The sequence below is a fragment of the Amyelois transitella genome, chromosome 17, assembly GCF_032362555.1.
Source record: "Amyelois transitella isolate CPQ chromosome 17, ilAmyTran1.1, whole genome shotgun sequence".
Taxonomy (NCBI): domain Eukaryota; kingdom Metazoa; phylum Arthropoda; class Insecta; order Lepidoptera; family Pyralidae; genus Amyelois; species Amyelois transitella.
Window position 1 is genome coordinate 6,715,041 of NC_083520.1, and position 16,725 is coordinate 6,731,765.

General features: G+C 33.5%; 3 protein-coding genes across 4 annotated transcripts in view; all 3 read right to left on the reverse strand.

Moving 5' to 3' along the window:
- Positions 1-16,725, reverse strand: part of LOC106134345 (mitogen-activated protein kinase kinase kinase 7) — an 84,678-nt gene that overhangs the window by 947 nt on the left and 67,006 nt on the right. The gene's annotated exons all lie outside the window — the stretch shown is intronic.
- On the reverse strand, positions 2,561-5,559 carry LOC106134241 (radial spoke head 1 homolog). The gene is made up of 2 exons (XM_013334236.2): positions 5,409-5,559; positions 2,561-3,000 (listed from the first exon to the last, which is right to left on the reverse strand). Exons 1-2 carry the CDS (start codon positions 5,557-5,559, stop codon positions 2,561-2,563), a joined length of 591 nt encoding a protein of 196 aa, XP_013189690.2.
- On the reverse strand, positions 6,901-16,697 carry LOC106134351 (dihydrolipoyllysine-residue acetyltransferase component of pyruvate dehydrogenase complex, mitochondrial). Of its 2 annotated transcripts, none has more exons than XM_013334375.2 (10): positions 16,446-16,697; positions 14,954-15,132; positions 14,191-14,373; positions 13,984-14,028; positions 13,161-13,310; positions 11,837-12,072; positions 11,514-11,608; positions 11,049-11,248; positions 9,449-9,551; positions 6,901-8,530 (listed from the first exon to the last, which is right to left on the reverse strand). In XM_013334375.2, exons 1-10 carry the CDS (start codon positions 16,559-16,561, stop codon positions 8,401-8,403), a joined length of 1,437 nt encoding a protein of 478 aa, XP_013189829.2. In that variant the 5' UTR covers positions 16,562-16,697; the 3' UTR covers positions 6,901-8,400. The 2 variants fall into 2 exon arrangements, with proteins under 2 accessions (XP_013189829.2, XP_013189828.2); XM_013334374.2 differs by having other exon boundaries at positions 11,837-12,120.

Here is a 16,725-nt window from a genome sequence, read left to right on the forward strand (position 1 = left end):
AATCATGTCTATCAATTACGGGGTAGACAAAGCCAACAGTCTCAAAAAGATTAATATAAATATATGCTTTATTTACTTGTAATTGTATTAACGTATTGTCTTTATTGAGCCAAAGTTTAAAACAGGTGCGCTCAACAGGTGTGTTATCATTATTTGCCAAATACTTAGGTAAAAACCGTAGAAAATCTTTTAAATATTATACTTTGTGGTTTTACAGCGAAACATCTCTTTAAAACCTATTCATCAAAAGTATCGGAAAATCACGGAAATCCTCAGAAAATAATTGGAGGAAAATAAACAACAGTCTACCGATATTGTAAATTCTATTTTAAGTATTACCAGATGGCTCTAAAAAGAATGAACGTACTGACAGATATCTTAACGTATCAGTTTAATTTATGACTAGGCAGTCTATTCTCGCTGTTTCCTCGTGGTCATATGTTATTTTCAGAAGAAATAACATATTGAGTACTATCAAGATATACTATTTTAGACTAGTGTAAAACAAACAATAGGAAGAATATGTATATATCGTTCCTTATAATTATTTAGTATATTTCCTAAAAAAGTAGGTATGTAGTCCATTACTTAATCCATTCAGTGTCCATTACAGTGCTTACTATAAATTTGAAAAAAAATTAAAAAAAATCTTTTAAAACAAGCTTGTATTTAAGTGCCCTAAAAGGATCAAAATAAAATTTTAAATCACATTAACCACATTCATTTATGATTTTAGAGAATTGAAATTATAATAAAAGCTTGTTGAAGTGGGTCAAATTAAACTTGAAAGATTTGTTAACATACAACTAAAACTAAATCAAAAGCTTTTAAAAAATAACTCTATACATACATGTATACATTGTCTTAATCACAATTGAGGCAAAATCGATAAAAAGAAAATCACCCGTAGACCCGGGTACCCTCGCTTGCTGATCCGTCAAGGGTTCCACCACCAAATTTCTGTTCTGAACGACATTACTAATCGTTGTAAGAAAATGGTGAGATAAGAAAAAAAAACGAAACCTAAGCCAAATGAAACCTCTCAAACCTTGTAACAAAAGAAAAGCGTCGCACAAATTACAAAGCGGCAGAAATCAGGCGATAAAACCGTTGTCCTTCAGCTCCGGCCTTCCTAATTACTAATTACAGCATTCGGCGTCACTTCACAAGATACACGACCAGCAGTCACGCAGCGAGACCGCTCCTTAAACTGCTTACACACACCAGGATATATTGACCTTCACCTCTCTAACGAAATACAAACACGGTCATGAGAATCCATGGCTCTTGCCCGAATGGATAGTCCATCAGTGGGCGTACACTCGAGGCCAAAACTGTAAAGTGTAATGAACAAAAGCATTGAGATAAAGTCAGACAAGTCACAATTTGGTAACTTATGTAGGCGGCAGGCAGTCTACTTCTGTATATGTCAATGGGAATGAGTTCATGCAAAATAAAGGCCACAAAAAATACGCAAACATTCTTTGAATATAAATGATTAGAAACACAAACATTGGTTTCATAGAAATCTGCAAAAAAAAAAAATTAATATTATCCATACCCATAACATATTAATATTCTTTTTTACTTTGGAGTCTTAATTCGGATATAAAAAGAAAAAAAAATTGTACATATCTTTGCATAATATTTTAATATACATACAAAAGCGGAGAGAGAAAAGTGGAAAGCGGACCCTGGGCCCGAAAACAATTCTGTGGAGGGTGCAACCGGGAACACGCAGAGATGAGAGAGATATACATACATATTATGACGCCTATTTACCTTACGGGTTAAACAGAGCCAACAGTTTTGAAAAGAAAGGCCACGTTCTGCTGTGTAGATTATTTCTGTGTAGGTATTTTTGTTTGCATCTAAACTGTAAGTGTAAACTGTAAGTAAACTCAAATAAAATATTTCGTACAAAAATAAGTACCTAGAGGCTAAACCTTCAGAAAAACGACGTAATATTACACACATGTAACAATATATGTATTTTTAGTGCCTCTTCCCTAACTTTTGATGAGATCTAACATATTTTTTCCGCGATTGTACTTACCACAACGTAGGTAACACTTAACTTTACGGGTGGGTTCAAATGTTGAGTGTCACATGGAGTGTATTTTAAGTAGAAGAGTAACTAACTGTACTTAGCAGGTCGAACGAGGCGCTTGTTTCAACACCGTCGGGTTCACAGTTAGGCCCTTTAAATCGTGTTGACTTTAATGATTTAAATCTATACCTTAAAAGTAATTACAGAGCCCACTTTAAAAGGAAACCAACTACATTTGTGTTTTCGATATCACCATTTAACTAGAGGTGGTGGTGCCCGGAGCTTTGTTTAAACTGAAAGATTTTGAACACTAAAATTTGTAAAGCTAGCGCAAAATAATAATACGCCTTATTAATCTCCAAAATTTAATAATTAGTTAGAAATAAAAAAGTAAGCTAAACATGTCTTAGTTATTTGTTAAAATCTATAAGAAAACAGAGGCTTCAAATTCAAATTGAAATTTTTATTTGCATAACATGAGCGACTAATGAATGTCGACATAAAGTCAACTTATTTCTTAGACTTTTTAGATGACGCGACCGGTGTATCTTTCTTGCCTGTTTCTGGGGGGATTTCTTTCTCCAGCTCGGGCTTCTTCTTACTTCGTCTCTTCAATCCACCATAATCACGAGTTTTCTCCAGCATATCATAGTAATGATTCACAGGTTCAAACCATCCGTATCCGCGCTCCGCAGTAGCCAACCAAGTATGGCCGTTTGGGTCCGTCATAACCAAGTTGCCTACGGGACAGTTTTCGACAAAATCACAGGATAGAACACTATTGTCTGGATAGAAGTACTTCCCTTTACCGCTGTAGCTCCAATCTTTGATGTAACCCTCATATCTCGAGCCATCTTTGTAGGAGATGGAAGCTTCTTCACTGCCAAATTTATCCCCTTCCCATATCCCTGAGTAGATATCGCCCTCCGCTGTTATGTAGACGCCGGGACCTAGGAAAAAATTATAAATTGTTGTTTAAGGGAAAGAAACGTAGCAAAGGGATAACTTAAGGATTTACAAAGAAGGGGGTTTTGTGTCTTTGAATTATACAAATCTTCTTTTTAGGTGTCATAACATGTATGTAACTCCTATCAAGCTTAAAGCATACAAACAACCAACTTTACACAATTCCCAAGAAAATCTTATAAGTAATTCTTAGTCAAACAATGTCGTTTCATTATTTAGCTCATCATCACGTCGCCTCGTATGTTTCCAACGTGGAAGACCAGTGGTAATTACGTAGTAGGAATATAAATAAGTCTAGCCAATGTGTCTACTATAGATAGAAAGCAATTGTAGTAAGACAGAATACCATTAACGAACGAATTAAAAGATTTGACAGGCACTTAAGGCGCTCAAAGTTTAGCATGTTTTTTCGCTTATAAACATGTCATATGATTCCCGACACTTTAAAATTGGACTTTCATGCTCTCTCCATTTCTTTCTCATGGATGTCATATAGGGCGGCTAAGGGAATAGGCGCAAATTCATCTAGTGCGAGCTTTCCGTGTGGATTCTAAAACTCAATCAAGGGAAAGGCTAATAAACTTGGGATTCTTCTTTGTAAGCGATTTGCTAACGATCTTTCACTATAAGAATCTCAATTCCATCATTAAACCAGACAGATAAACGTGAACAAGGCCTTTTCAAAAGATTGCTGATCCTCCGTAAGGGATAAAGACGTGATTACCTATATGTAAGTATGTATGGAAACACAAGTCAAACGTTTTAGGTATTTGTTAGGAATATTTTTGACGCGAGTACCTTTAGGGTCTACTTAGAGAAATAGGCATTAGGGAATGCATACAAACGCTTCAATTGTAGCAATCAGGGCGTGACAATGGTGATATGGAGTGGAATGGATCGCGATACGGTACATAGACAAAGCAATGACTGACTAAATGTCCGTGTGAGCCTAATTCTTTTATTGTTACGTTGTTAGTACCTATGTATTAAGAATTTAAAAGGCGCTTTGGCTACGGTGCACTCGGGTGTAATCCCGAACCTTACTCTTAGCGTTCCAGTTTGAAGAGACTGTGAGATGAGAGAGATCTTGGATTAGGTAAATCTTGTTTTATTCAGCACACTCTATTCACCTTTGTTGGTGTTCAGTCTTTTCAATTCTGTTGGATCTGTCTATTCCGCAAGAAATAAAGACGTGATAATTATGTATGTACGCAAAGTGCGTCACCTTGGTGAAATCATCTAGGCTCATATAATGGAATAATAATCCTAGACTTATAGAGATACCTGGAAACAAGTTTCTCTTGTCGAAAATTTCTTTTTATAAAGCTTTTAGAGGAGATAATAAAGATATTCTAAAAGTAAGACAGTAAAAATAAAAAAAATCGGAAAACACATTGTTAGGCAGTTTTATTCTGTTACAAAATTGGATGAGGGCTGTGAGTTTTAACGTGATTTACATGTGATGCGACCTTCGCGGGGTTGTTGATCACCTAAGACAATGATAATTTCAAAAAATATTTATGTAAATCTTATTCAAGTCAACCTTTGCGGTCAAAGTTCAAGTTCTTAACCAATCTACCTTTGTGACAAAATTCTTCAACGCGTCAGAAAAAGAAACAGAATGCGCCAGGTGCTCTGTAGTTTTAAGTTTCATAATGATTAACATAGATTTATTAATACAATGGCGACTAAATTATTAAGAAAAACACTAACATAAGAACAATTCCTATTTAAATTTGGTTGACTGGAAAAAATCCCGATTGGGATAGGTCCGGTCCGCCTTTGCACATATTTTTAATTCCAAGAACCGTATGATATATTTTTTTTTTTACTTTAAAGAGTTTACACATAAACAATACTCTTAAGGATATTATCTTTATTTGCGGCAAGAAAGGTGTTAAGTAAGTACTTATACATACATACATACATATGGTCACGTCTATATCACTTGCGGGATAGACAGACATAGTAACCAAATAAGTACTTATGCTAAAAAATTTAGTGGACTCTGAAATTAAGAGTCAATAACTGAGAATGCAATGAAGAAGCAGACATAAATTCTATGGGGTACCTAATAACGCAGACAAGAAATTGCCTTCCCATTGGAACGAAGCCCCTTACAAAAATTTCATAGCAAAAAAACAAGGACCTGAGGCCCCGAGGCGCATTGGCTGGGGGCGCAAAGGGGAACATGTGTTTGCAGATAAGAGATGTAATAGTTTACATAAATACATACAATCACGTATTTAACGTAAGTAACAGAGCCAACAGTCTCGAAAATACTGGATGGACTCGTTCAGCTTTATTATGATTTTATGATGGAATTGAGATTGAAATAATGACAAGTTGCTAACCCATTGTCCCAAATAACAATCTTGCAAACAAACTTTACCACACATCTTCAAACTGCGATCCTTCTTCTTCGCCTCGAAGAACCCGTCATAAGTGTCTCCTGTTTGGTGCTGGAAGAACCCCTCATCCTGCACCACAGGGACCTCCTTCACTGGCTTCTTTACTTCCGTTTCCGATTCCTCCAAACTCATGTCACAATGTTATTCTACGGTGAAATTTTAATATCTAGATATCTATTATAATCGATTTTTAGATGCTTAAGCTCTAATAGATAATTAAAAAGTTGTTATATTTTGGTCTTTTTTTTTGTTTTTCGCAGGGTTATCGCATTTGGTTGATCGCAGGTCCACCAGGGTTAAATTTTAATTCCCATCTTTACCATTCAAGAGGGAAAAATTGGCTTTCTGGTTTTGTAAAATTATCATTAAAATCGGTACCTACAGTAGTTTTTGAGTTTATTCGTTCAAAACAAAAGGTAATATAAACTACCTATATTGTAAGCAAAAAATATATTAAATATTTTTTCTCTTCGTAGGTACCTACCTAATTACTATGGATGTATCTTTGATGGAGTTATGTACCTTAACATTCCCGGGTCGATTGCCGCTGTCTGTCCCTATGTAGTTATGTATACTCACCTAGATCTTTTTATGCAGTTTGTTTTAATTATATAGATATAGGTAATTAAAGTGCAAAACCGGGGCGGGTCGCTAGCTTTAAATACAATAGGTACCTACTTCCTTATTTACCTATTGTTTTTTTTTTGTAAACAACAGCTTGTTTACACACTTCTTCAATGTTTGTTACATATATTTGCGTATATATGTACGTACCAGTAGTTCTAATTCGTAGGTTATAATACTGGTCTAATTACTTTAGGCTAATGTCGGTATTAAAATACAAATCTAATAAATTTTACCGTAGAATAGTGACATGTCCATGACACGAGTGTGTGCTAATTTTTTTGCACGCAACCTCTATGTAGTCATGACCTGATAAGTTTTAAAAGTTCCAAAAAGTATTTTTTACAAAGTTTAATGAATACACCTCATAATGGATAAAATAACCCACATTTTAATTTTGGTCTGGTAAGTAGCTAGTAAAGAAAAACAAAGTGTGTACCAGCTTGTCTTCATTCGCAGACATAGAAATGTGTAGACATTACCGTCCTTCTTTTCAGGATGTAGTCTCTGACTACCCACCGGGAATAGAAGCGTGGCGTTATGTCATCGTCCTTCATATTGTGGAGACTGCGTGGCGTTGTTTTAGTGAACGGAGACAAAGTTTCCTTTCACAAGGGCTCTCCACTAACGGCCTTGTATTACAAATTAATAGATTTTGCTTTTATTTATTTTAATAGACATACTGGCATTTCAATATTCATGCACTTTTATTTTTTGCGGTATGATGTCAGGCTAAATAGAATACGAACTTAGAACCTTTAATGAATTTGATGAATTAACAAAAAATGTATACATTCGATCGGGTAAACATACTGATGAAGAGATGTAGCACTAAATCGAAACAACACATAAAATTAACAAATAAAATTAGTTTATTTCACTAACGTTCATAAATGTATCTATCTGGCTGTTAACAGGGCGGTAACATAAAATTAACATCATTCTTCAACTTGCACCAATTAATCCATGTTTATTTACACTACGGCTACACCGGCACTTCTTTACACATGCAAATAAATAACAAACGTAGATCTTCGCTCCACTCATTTATTTACTATACAATCAGCCAAATGTCCTATCAGAAATGAACATTGTATTCTGTCTCTCTCACTCACTAGACACCTGCTAATAGGGTTCAAGAGTGAGAACGAGACAGCAATAATAATACAATTTCTATAAAAAAAATATAATGTTCACTAATAATTTAACATTTAGCAGATAGCATGTCCTCGTACTAAAAAAAAGCCATGATTCTGAAAATATATGATTGATGATATTTTTGTACATTTTTTACATCTGAATCTTACAAAAGACGGTTTGATAAGCTTCAGCTATACAAATATTCATTGTACGATTATTCCTTATTTCACTAAATAAATAATTAGTTATAATATCATAGCGACCGCTAGTCCTCCGCGCAGAGTTAAAAAAGGAAACAAAGATCAAAAAATAAATTGATATTTATTCTCGTTAATATCCCACTTCAAAAAATAACTACTTGAAATGTACAAAAAACAATTATTTAATAAACTAAGATGTAAAACTTAAGCAATGCGTAATATAAAAAGAAATATAGGTACATTCACAATCCCTTATAATAATAAAAACTAAAGGGAATATGATGCTCAATAAGAAGAAACCGAGAAAATTCTTATAAATCTGACCCCGAAGGACAAGCTGTCGCGACTTTTAAATCTCGTAACAATTTGCTAAATGAATATCAATGATTTAATTAAAAAAACATCTAAAAAGAATATCAAATAAATAAAAACTAACAAAAAGGATTGGGTATCGTATAAAACTTTGCATTGGCAACACAGGCACAGAAATAAACGCATTCGGTTTAATGTAGTTCAGAAATAATAACTTTTATAAAGAAAAAACGTTTAAAAAATGGACGTTTTAAAATTTAAATATACTAAGTAAAGACCAAGTCAAGGGAACAATGAGTGCATGTGAAGTTCAATAGAAAATATTAAAACATGAACGGATTTGTACTAAACATATTACTTTCAATTTAGCATAAAAAAGCATATTTTTCTAAAAAAAAAAGTTTTTATCGTAAAGATAGTATACCTTTTCTTACTAACAAGTTTATGAACGATCATAGATGTACCGAATTCCTTTAGTGCGACTTAACACCTAGGTACAAATATATGTATGCATATTTAAATTTTTGTTCAATTAAATAAATGTTCTGTTTAGTGAATAATCTTTTCGGTTATAGAACACTAATAACCGTGCCAAATTCACTGCTCTATGAAATCTTCCGTCTTCATTTATTTCTGTGGCAAGTATATACATATCCAGTAAGCAAATTGTGTGCTAATCGCGTCATTAGGTGTCCGTTCACAATATGATATGCGCGGGGTCTTCGAGGTTGTCTTTGAGCGCCTTCATCCATTGCGCGCCAATCGCGCCGTCTATTACTCTATGGTCAGCCGACGCTGTCACCGTTATGAATTTCGCCTTTCTGAAGCTGAAAACAAAAACTTAAATTAAATTGTCGGTTATTCCGCGATTAGTCTTATGATGACCAACTGGTTTTTGGCAACTCCCGTCTAACCTCTGCAACCATACCAAACCATATTGGGTCATGATTAAAAGGTGAGATGATAATATGACGGACCCCGAACTACAAAGCTACCATATTCGAGAATACGCTAAGATGAAAGAAATAAAGAGAAATGGAACAATGAATGATTTAATCAGTACCTTCATATCTTTTACGAGTCGGTACTATCGAACGTGCAATTACTAATATCAACAAAAAACTACTTTAAAAAAAATCAGATTCTCAGTTACGCAACGCATCGTTATTACGTTTAGATAACTCACGCGTGTTTTACACATTCTCTCTACGTGTCATACATATGACTATGTTATGTTATCAGTTATGTAGCATTATAATATAAACTGAAAACTGATATTGATTTATGTATTTTTAGATGTAAACAATGTGAGATACCAGCTCCGCTTAGTTCAGACGCCAGTCTCTCACCATCTTACTGTCTTTAACTTATTACTTGTATTTTGGCTCATCTAAGTATATTTATTTTTAAGAAGAAAGATTGTAGAGAGAAATATATGTAATTTGATTTTTTTTTCTTAATTTCTGAAACAAGCAAAATGTTTTGCGTATGCCTCAGAACTACTTTTTCTACATATACTTTTAATTTATTTTAAGTCCAAAACCGAATAATACTATCTTTTAAATAACCTCGTCTTTTTTTTTAATTTACAATTTTTTTGTACTTTGTGTTTTATCCCAGCGTTTTTACCGATTGCGCCCTTCCAAGAGTGAGATTAGGTTGTTCGTTAAAAATGAATCCGTAAAAATTATCCTTTAACAAAAATAGAATCTGGAAAAACTCATTATGACATATTTTTAACTTACCCTTTTTCTGCGTTCTTGTCTTCGATGACGAGCTCTTGTAGCCCTCCGCACGCTAATATTAATGACTGAGGTGGGTTTATGATCGCGTTGAACATCGTTATACCTGGAAAAAATGTGTACATTCCTATTTTATTAATTCTTCATGAACAAACTTAACACGGTAACTTAACCCCTCATGGATGTTACAAGGAATTCAGATGGTAACGCATAGAAAGTCACCTGTTTAAAACATCAAACCTGAAACTTGACAGTTGCGGCGTCTGAATTTGAGTGAATTCGCAAAAGTAGCAATGTTTGGGAAATGTTTGTTTCTACTTTGCTATACCATAACATTTTATTTATCCATTTAGAATATAACATGTTATAATAGGGTACCGGACAGTAATCGAAAAAAAATCTAAGTTGTGTTTTAAAATAAAGTTTGTTATACAAGAACATCACATAATAAAGATTTTTAAGAAATAACAATGATTTATAATTTTAAATCAATAAATAAAGTTGCAAAAATCCAATATTTTTTATCTGTGCAGCGTAAGAACCCAAACACCAATCACAGTGAGTGACGTCATACGTAATGAGTGATAAGTAAACACCACTGCTTTGTATGTTATTTCGAGTTATTCTACGATTTATTTGCATTTTTCTAAAAATATTTAATTGTAATTAGTTACGAATTGAAGGACTTTACTCATAACAGAAGTTGTCGCAAGTGCTTGAAGCCGCCTATCAAGCTTTTATCATGGAACAAGGTTACAAACCGACAATAGAAATCTCCCAAAAGATTGATATTTTCATGGTGGGCAGTTCCTTTGCCACTAATACCGACTTTTATTTGCTGAATTAAGCAATGTGGAAATATTTGTGTAAGTATTTCAACCTCTTTTTGTTTATCTTAACAACAGAAATGATTGAAGAAATTACAAACGAAAACATAACCTAAAACTAGTTTCATTGTTTACAAAGTTATTTTCACATATTTTTTTCTATGATTTTAAAGGTTAGATATTTATGGGTTTTGCATGTTTCTAGATCTGCGAGAAAATACTTAAATTATCCAAGCACTGATCACTTGTAATATGGCTTGTAGTTTGTTTTTCAAACATATGACGTCACGCGATCAGAATTGACGTAAAGTGCTGTTTTCGCGGCAATTTTAAATAAATTACGTTTTTCTCGTTTTTAAATACTCCAAAAGATTTATTTATTTAAAATAATATTTTTTATGGATATATAAATAAATAAAGATTATTTTTAAACACAATCTGAAAAGTTGTCCGGTACCCTATTGTTGTCATGTTATATTTTAAATGAATAAATAAATAAAAAACTATATTTTTGCTTCTATAACTATTCGATTTCTGGTCACGACATCTCACCCATGATGGCCATTGTTCTTATTTTTATTTTAAAAATAAATTTATTCCTTATTAAAAAAATAAATGGCAATTTTAATAAAAACTGGCCATCAAAAAAGAAACGCAATAAACAAGGCACAGTAAAACAATTTAATACACAGATAAAAGCTAAATTCAAACTTTAATACTGGCCACTGATATTTAATAATATGTAACCCATGAAAAAAATGAAAAACTCTACTCACCATACATTCCCAAGTTGGACAGAGTGACTGTGCCGCCCTGGTACTCCTGCGGTTGTAGTTTCCCGTCTTTGGCCTTCTGCGCGAGCTCCTTCATGCTCTTGGAGATCTGTATGACGCCGATGGAGTCCGCGTTGAACACTATCGGCGTGATCAGCCCGGTAGGGGTCGCCACTGCTACACTTACGTCTACGTTCGAGAATCTTGAAAAAAATATTCAAATCACCCTGATTACCACAGTAAAACTTGGTTGAAACTTATTTTCATCTCAAAAGGTCATAAAATATATTGTATACAATCTTTCGGACATGGCAACTTTGAAATATGAATGTCCCAAGAATGTTAAGTGAAATGTAGACCATTGTTTCACAACAATCAACCGTACATAACTTTCCTGATTGACCCAATGGCTTGCTATTATAAATCTTTAAGTATGAAGACGGCGTTATAGTTATAAAAATATCTTACTGTCTTATGAAAGAGTCCATCCAATACGCGTTGACGGCCGGCACTCTCTTGCACGCAGATGCCACGGCTTTCACGATAAAATCATTTACAGAAACCTGCCGACAAACAGCATCAATTCATGAGTTTCCAAGTTTAGTATGCACAAAAGATTGATAAATTAAGTGTTACTTATGATTTTAAGAATACCACGTGACGGTATATGGTAATCATTTTTAAACTATACATCACAAACTTCTCAACCTCTGAGCTATGATCATAAGGTTCCGTTGTCACAAACCAAACCACGGGATATTTAAACTTTATAGTAAGAAATCATAACTCACCTTAACACCAGCCTTCTCAGCTTCCAACTTCTCATTAATAGCTTTCCTCAACGCCAAAGTCTTCTCAATATTCACAGTCATAGACAACTGGTAATGAGGTATCGACTGTTTCGCCGCAGTAAGTCTCTTAGCTATGGTTTCCCTCATGCCAGACAGCGGGATATCGACATAAGCGGCTCCCGGTTTCGGCGTCGGCGCAGCTGGAAGGTCGGCTGAAGGCGAGTCCGCGGCCAATCCTGCCAGATCACCACTCTTCAGAGAGCCGTACAAGCCAGACCCTTGCCCTATAGGTGGCATGAGATAATTATTAGTCATTTGTGCCGATTAAGTCGCAATTTGAATAGATAGTTTGTAAAAAAAAATATGAATAAAATTATATCATACCATCTTGTTTTCAGGGCTATTTACATTTGCAAAAAAGAACTAAAAATAAAATTATGACATAACGAATGAAGGGCATCCCTAATCCGATTCGAGTTTAGACCTTCGTGATTTTATAATGGACATTGTAACAATATAAACTTTTATTCAGCTTGGCGAGATCATTCAATAATTTAGCTACTTAGCCTTTTCAAGAGAATTTTAAAAAATTTGGATTGAAATAATATAGAAAATAACCATTTAGCTTTTAATACTGTTATGCTAGTAACTGTTAATATATTAAAACCTAGCATAAATTTATAAGGAAACTAGCTGTCCCGGCAAACGTTGTTTTCCCATATATGTAATTTCTAGTTAAAAAGAAATGTTAAGGGTGGACAACCCTTAACACTTAGGGGTATGAAAAATAGATGTTAGCCGATTCTCAGCCCTACTGAATATGCATGCAAAATTTGGTTAAAATCGGTTAAACCGTTTCGGAGGAGTACGGAGACAAACATTGTGACACGCGATTTTTATATATAAGATCTGTCAGATACAACCTAATAAATAATCTGCAATAAATAACTTTGATCGACAGATGTATATGTTCAAGATAACTTATTGTGTGTTTTAATACATTGATGACAAGGTTAATTAGAAGTCATACATATTTATTTATATTCTGTTTACTATCAAATGTGACATCTTCAATACTCATTTAACATTTACAAATTGATTAGACAATATGTGTAATACCTTCCCCAAAAATTAACCAAAAATATTTTTTATTTTAACTCCAAACCAACTCCTTATAAGCGATAAGGTGGCCTTTTTTACTATTTCTATTCTTTTGTTTTGTTATATGCGTTTTTCTTATTGGAGCAATATAGCGAATGACATTATATATAACATGAATGAATAAAAACAAAAAAAATATAAAATAGAAAGCGTTCATAGTCACCTCCAAGTCTTATTTTTTTTATCTCAGCCAGCCGCTTAGCCATGGGGCTTGCATAAACCCTGTCCCCTGACGGGGCCGCGGGGGCTTTGGGCGCGGCGGGGGCCGGCGCTGACGCCGGCTTCGGTGGCGCAGGCGCGGGTTTCGGCGGCGCTACAAAATTTTTATATATATTTGAAAAAGGGAATGAAATTTTTTTGTATCTTATCCTAGAAATTTAAAATATATAGATTCTTCTTTTAGGCGATGGGCTAGCAACCTATAATTTTTTGTGTTTAAGTTCCATCATTATGTCATACTACAGCTGAAATTGGGTTTTCAATCTTTGCAAGACTGTTGGCTCTGTTTACCCTGTAAGGAGTGAAGACATGATTATGTGTATGTATGTCATTATTATCATTACTTCGTATTTTATGCATATACTATCTATATACAATGACCGCCAAGATATACTACATATCTAATTATTGTCTCTATCTATGTATCAGCAGTTACACGACACTAGAAAAGTCCGTTGAAAATATACCTCGCAGACTATCCTGACGCACTCAGGCTGCAACTGAAGATATTGGTATCTGAATTAAATTCAAATATTAACCTGAAATGCCTTAACCCAATATTGGTTGGGATGAATCTTTTCTTTTTGTTTTTGGTATAAAATGTTCGAGATCGCATCATCACTCCAGTAAAAAATACTTTCGTAGCACAGCAAATAAATATATAAGCACATTTTTAAGGGCATGCTTAATTTTGTGCCAGTATTTTTTAATACTGGGACAAAATTAAGACAAATTATATTATTAGAATAACAGAAAAATAAAATTACCTTCCTCTTCCTTTTTAGGTGCTGGTTTCTCTGAGGCTCCTGACGCTGCAGGACAATTTCATATTAATAAAAAATATATCACAAATATTTTACAAATCTAAGTTTCACTAAATCTATGTTTCCATTTATAACAACGAAATTTAATTCTACTGATCTTAATTTACTACTACTACCAAAAACTAACAAGCAACTAATGAATAAACTTACAATCATCTTTGAAATCTTTAAAGGCAGCTACGTCCGCCTGATTTTCTACAATGATACACAAAAGCTTGCCGACGGGTACACCCTTGGTGCCACTGGGAATAAGTATCTTGGCCAAGTAACCCTCTTCGGGGGTCTCGAAACCCATGGTAGCCTTGTCTGTCTCGATTTCACACAGCAGGTCACCTAAAATCAATTGTTAATAAATATTAAACTTTTTGTTTTTGAGAATTATGTAAAAGACAGTTAACACACTGCTGTAAAGTGTCCATATAGGATAATTAAGAAATCATGCTTAAAAAATTTAAATTAAATAAGCATAATTATAATAAAAATATAATAACAAATATTTAACTGACTAGGAAACAACACAATTTTCCCCTAAACCAGTTACATTCCTTATGACAAGGAAAATTAAATAAGCATAATACAAGATTTTTTTATTAGAGATATGTGATATTACCTGTACTAATAGGTAATCATTTATACAATTATTTGTATTAACAATTATAAAATAATATAAAAAAAAGATTAACTAGGCTACATATTATAATATTTTCTGATCTTCATAAAAAAGCTTGTGGTATACAAATTGTTCAATTTTTAACAAAGGTAATTTTATAATAAGCCATTAAATCTTTACTTAAAAGATGATGTTCTTACAAGAAATAACACTTAAAAAACTATGAATTAATTTATCTCAACTAGACTGATAAACTGAGATAAGCCATAGCTAATATTGATAACATGTAAACAAATGTGTTACCTTCATTGAGTTTGTCTCCTTCCTTTTTCTCCCAACTGACAATGGAGCCACTCTCCATAGTGGGAGAGAGGGCTGGTAAGTTCACTTTGTTGTGTGGCGGGAGACTTGAGTACTGTCTCAAAGGGACACTCCATTGTGGTGTAATTGAGACTGCTTTGCATTGAGCTGGTGATAACAATCTAAACAATAGAAAATAAATAAAGTAATAAAAAGGTGTCTTTGTAAGGATTACACTTTTTAGCCTATAATTTGAGGCTTGCATGTGTTTTTGTTTGATTTAAGGAAGCAGGCAGACACCTACTCAAATCTTTTCCTCTCAAACTTTTCTAATCATAATATTAAAAATTGCAAAATAGGCTTACACAATTTATCAACAGGCCTTATGCCATATGTAGAAACCACACACTTTCCTGTTATAAGTTTTCTGGAAGAAATATCCTTTAAAAATGAGTAGTACATTTGTTCAAGCTTCTTAAATTTAAAATTATCTGGTTTAACAACTTAAATTATTATAAAAAAATAGGTAAGTATTGATATGACCTCCCTGGAAAAATGAGAAAAGGCACTGAAGATAACATTAATAATTGTGACATAGTACATATCATGATAATAAGTTACATAATCTACTGAAGTAACAGATAGCAAAATATGAACTATATATTAAAACTATTTAAACTTTTCAGTACAAATAAGATAGATACACTAATTTGAAAATTGTCAAAGTAACTAATTAATAAAGAAATTTGTAATGTATTCTATGAAATGAATTCATACAAAACAGTGTGTAATGGAAGAAGTGAAATGTTGCAATAATTATATTTCTTTGTTTTCTTATTTTGTGTTATCATATTTACATAGCTTTTACAGGTTTTTTTTTAATTATTGAATTCTTTGAAAAGTTATTAGATTCTGAAGTATTTTTTATAGACTGAATGAGGATTGAACTTGACTGAACAAATTAATGTCCTCATTATTTTTTTTCCTACAAATCATACACATTGAGCTAGGAATACTAGCTTAATAAAAGGCAAAAAGACAAAAGATTATATACCGTCCAATCTGTTTAGTTAAAACTTTAATGTTTTCAACTCATCTTCAAGTTTAAATACAAACCTATGAATGAAATGATTGCCAGAAGCCCATCTAGTGTGGTGAAAATGCTTATTCTTCCCCAAATATTAATTAGAAGTTGGATAAAGTGAGGTTAGTTTATGTAGGGAGTAGGTATGTTTACTAAGTTATTAAGCAAAAATCTATGACCTAAAGAGACACGTGGGGCTACCGGCAGTTTCGGCATGTTTTAGATCAGATCAAGGTAAAAAGCGTTGACGTTTTGAATACGTTTGGGTTATGCAACTTGTACCACAAGTTCTAATAAGCATACTTAATACAACTTTAAACTCTAACAGATAATCTGTAAATATCCCGGTTTCAGACCCATGACAAGCATAATATATAATTTTATCCAATAAATATATCAATCGAAACTCACTTATTTGATTGTTTCCTCCTGGCCAACTCTGTACTTAAGCATCTCGTAACATTCAATCGGACAGCTTTTCTGAGGCCTCCACTAAGAGCCTGGGTCTGTAGAATTGTTCGTAGCATCTTTATTCAGTTAATAAGCTAAAACTAATCCGTCCAGATGACCGGGACGGCTTATTATTCCTACTAATAGGTACGTTAAACGATCGACCTTTTCCAAGTTGTAGGTCGTTGAAATTAATGTCAATGTCACCCTACGAAGTCATCTCATCTTGGTAAACACGTGA

What these genes read in the sequence shown, in the direction of transcription:
- LOC106134241 (XM_013334236.2), bottom strand. Translation starts at nt 5,559, where the DNA reads ATGAGTTTGGAGGAATCGGAAACGGAAGTAAAGAAGCCAGTGAAGGAG. An exon ending in TCGCAGTTTGAAGATGTGTG is followed by an intron (nt 3,001 to 5,408) that starts GTAAAGTTTGTT and finishes ATTTTTTCCTAG; the next exon opens with GTCCCGGCGTCTACATAACA.
- LOC106134351 (XM_013334374.2), bottom strand. Translation starts at nt 16,561, where the DNA reads ATGCTACGAACAATTCTACAGACCCAGGCTCTTAGTGGAGGCCTCAGA. An exon ending in TAAAGATTTCAAAGATGATT is followed by an intron (nt 14,029 to 14,190) that starts GTAAGTTTATTC and finishes ATTGTCCTGCAG; the next exon opens with CGTCAGGAGCCTCAGAGAAA. An exon ending in AAAAAAAATAAGACTTGGAG is followed by an intron (nt 12,121 to 13,160) that starts GTGACTATGAAC and finishes TGCCACCTATAG; the next exon opens with GGCAAGGGTCTGGCTTGTAC.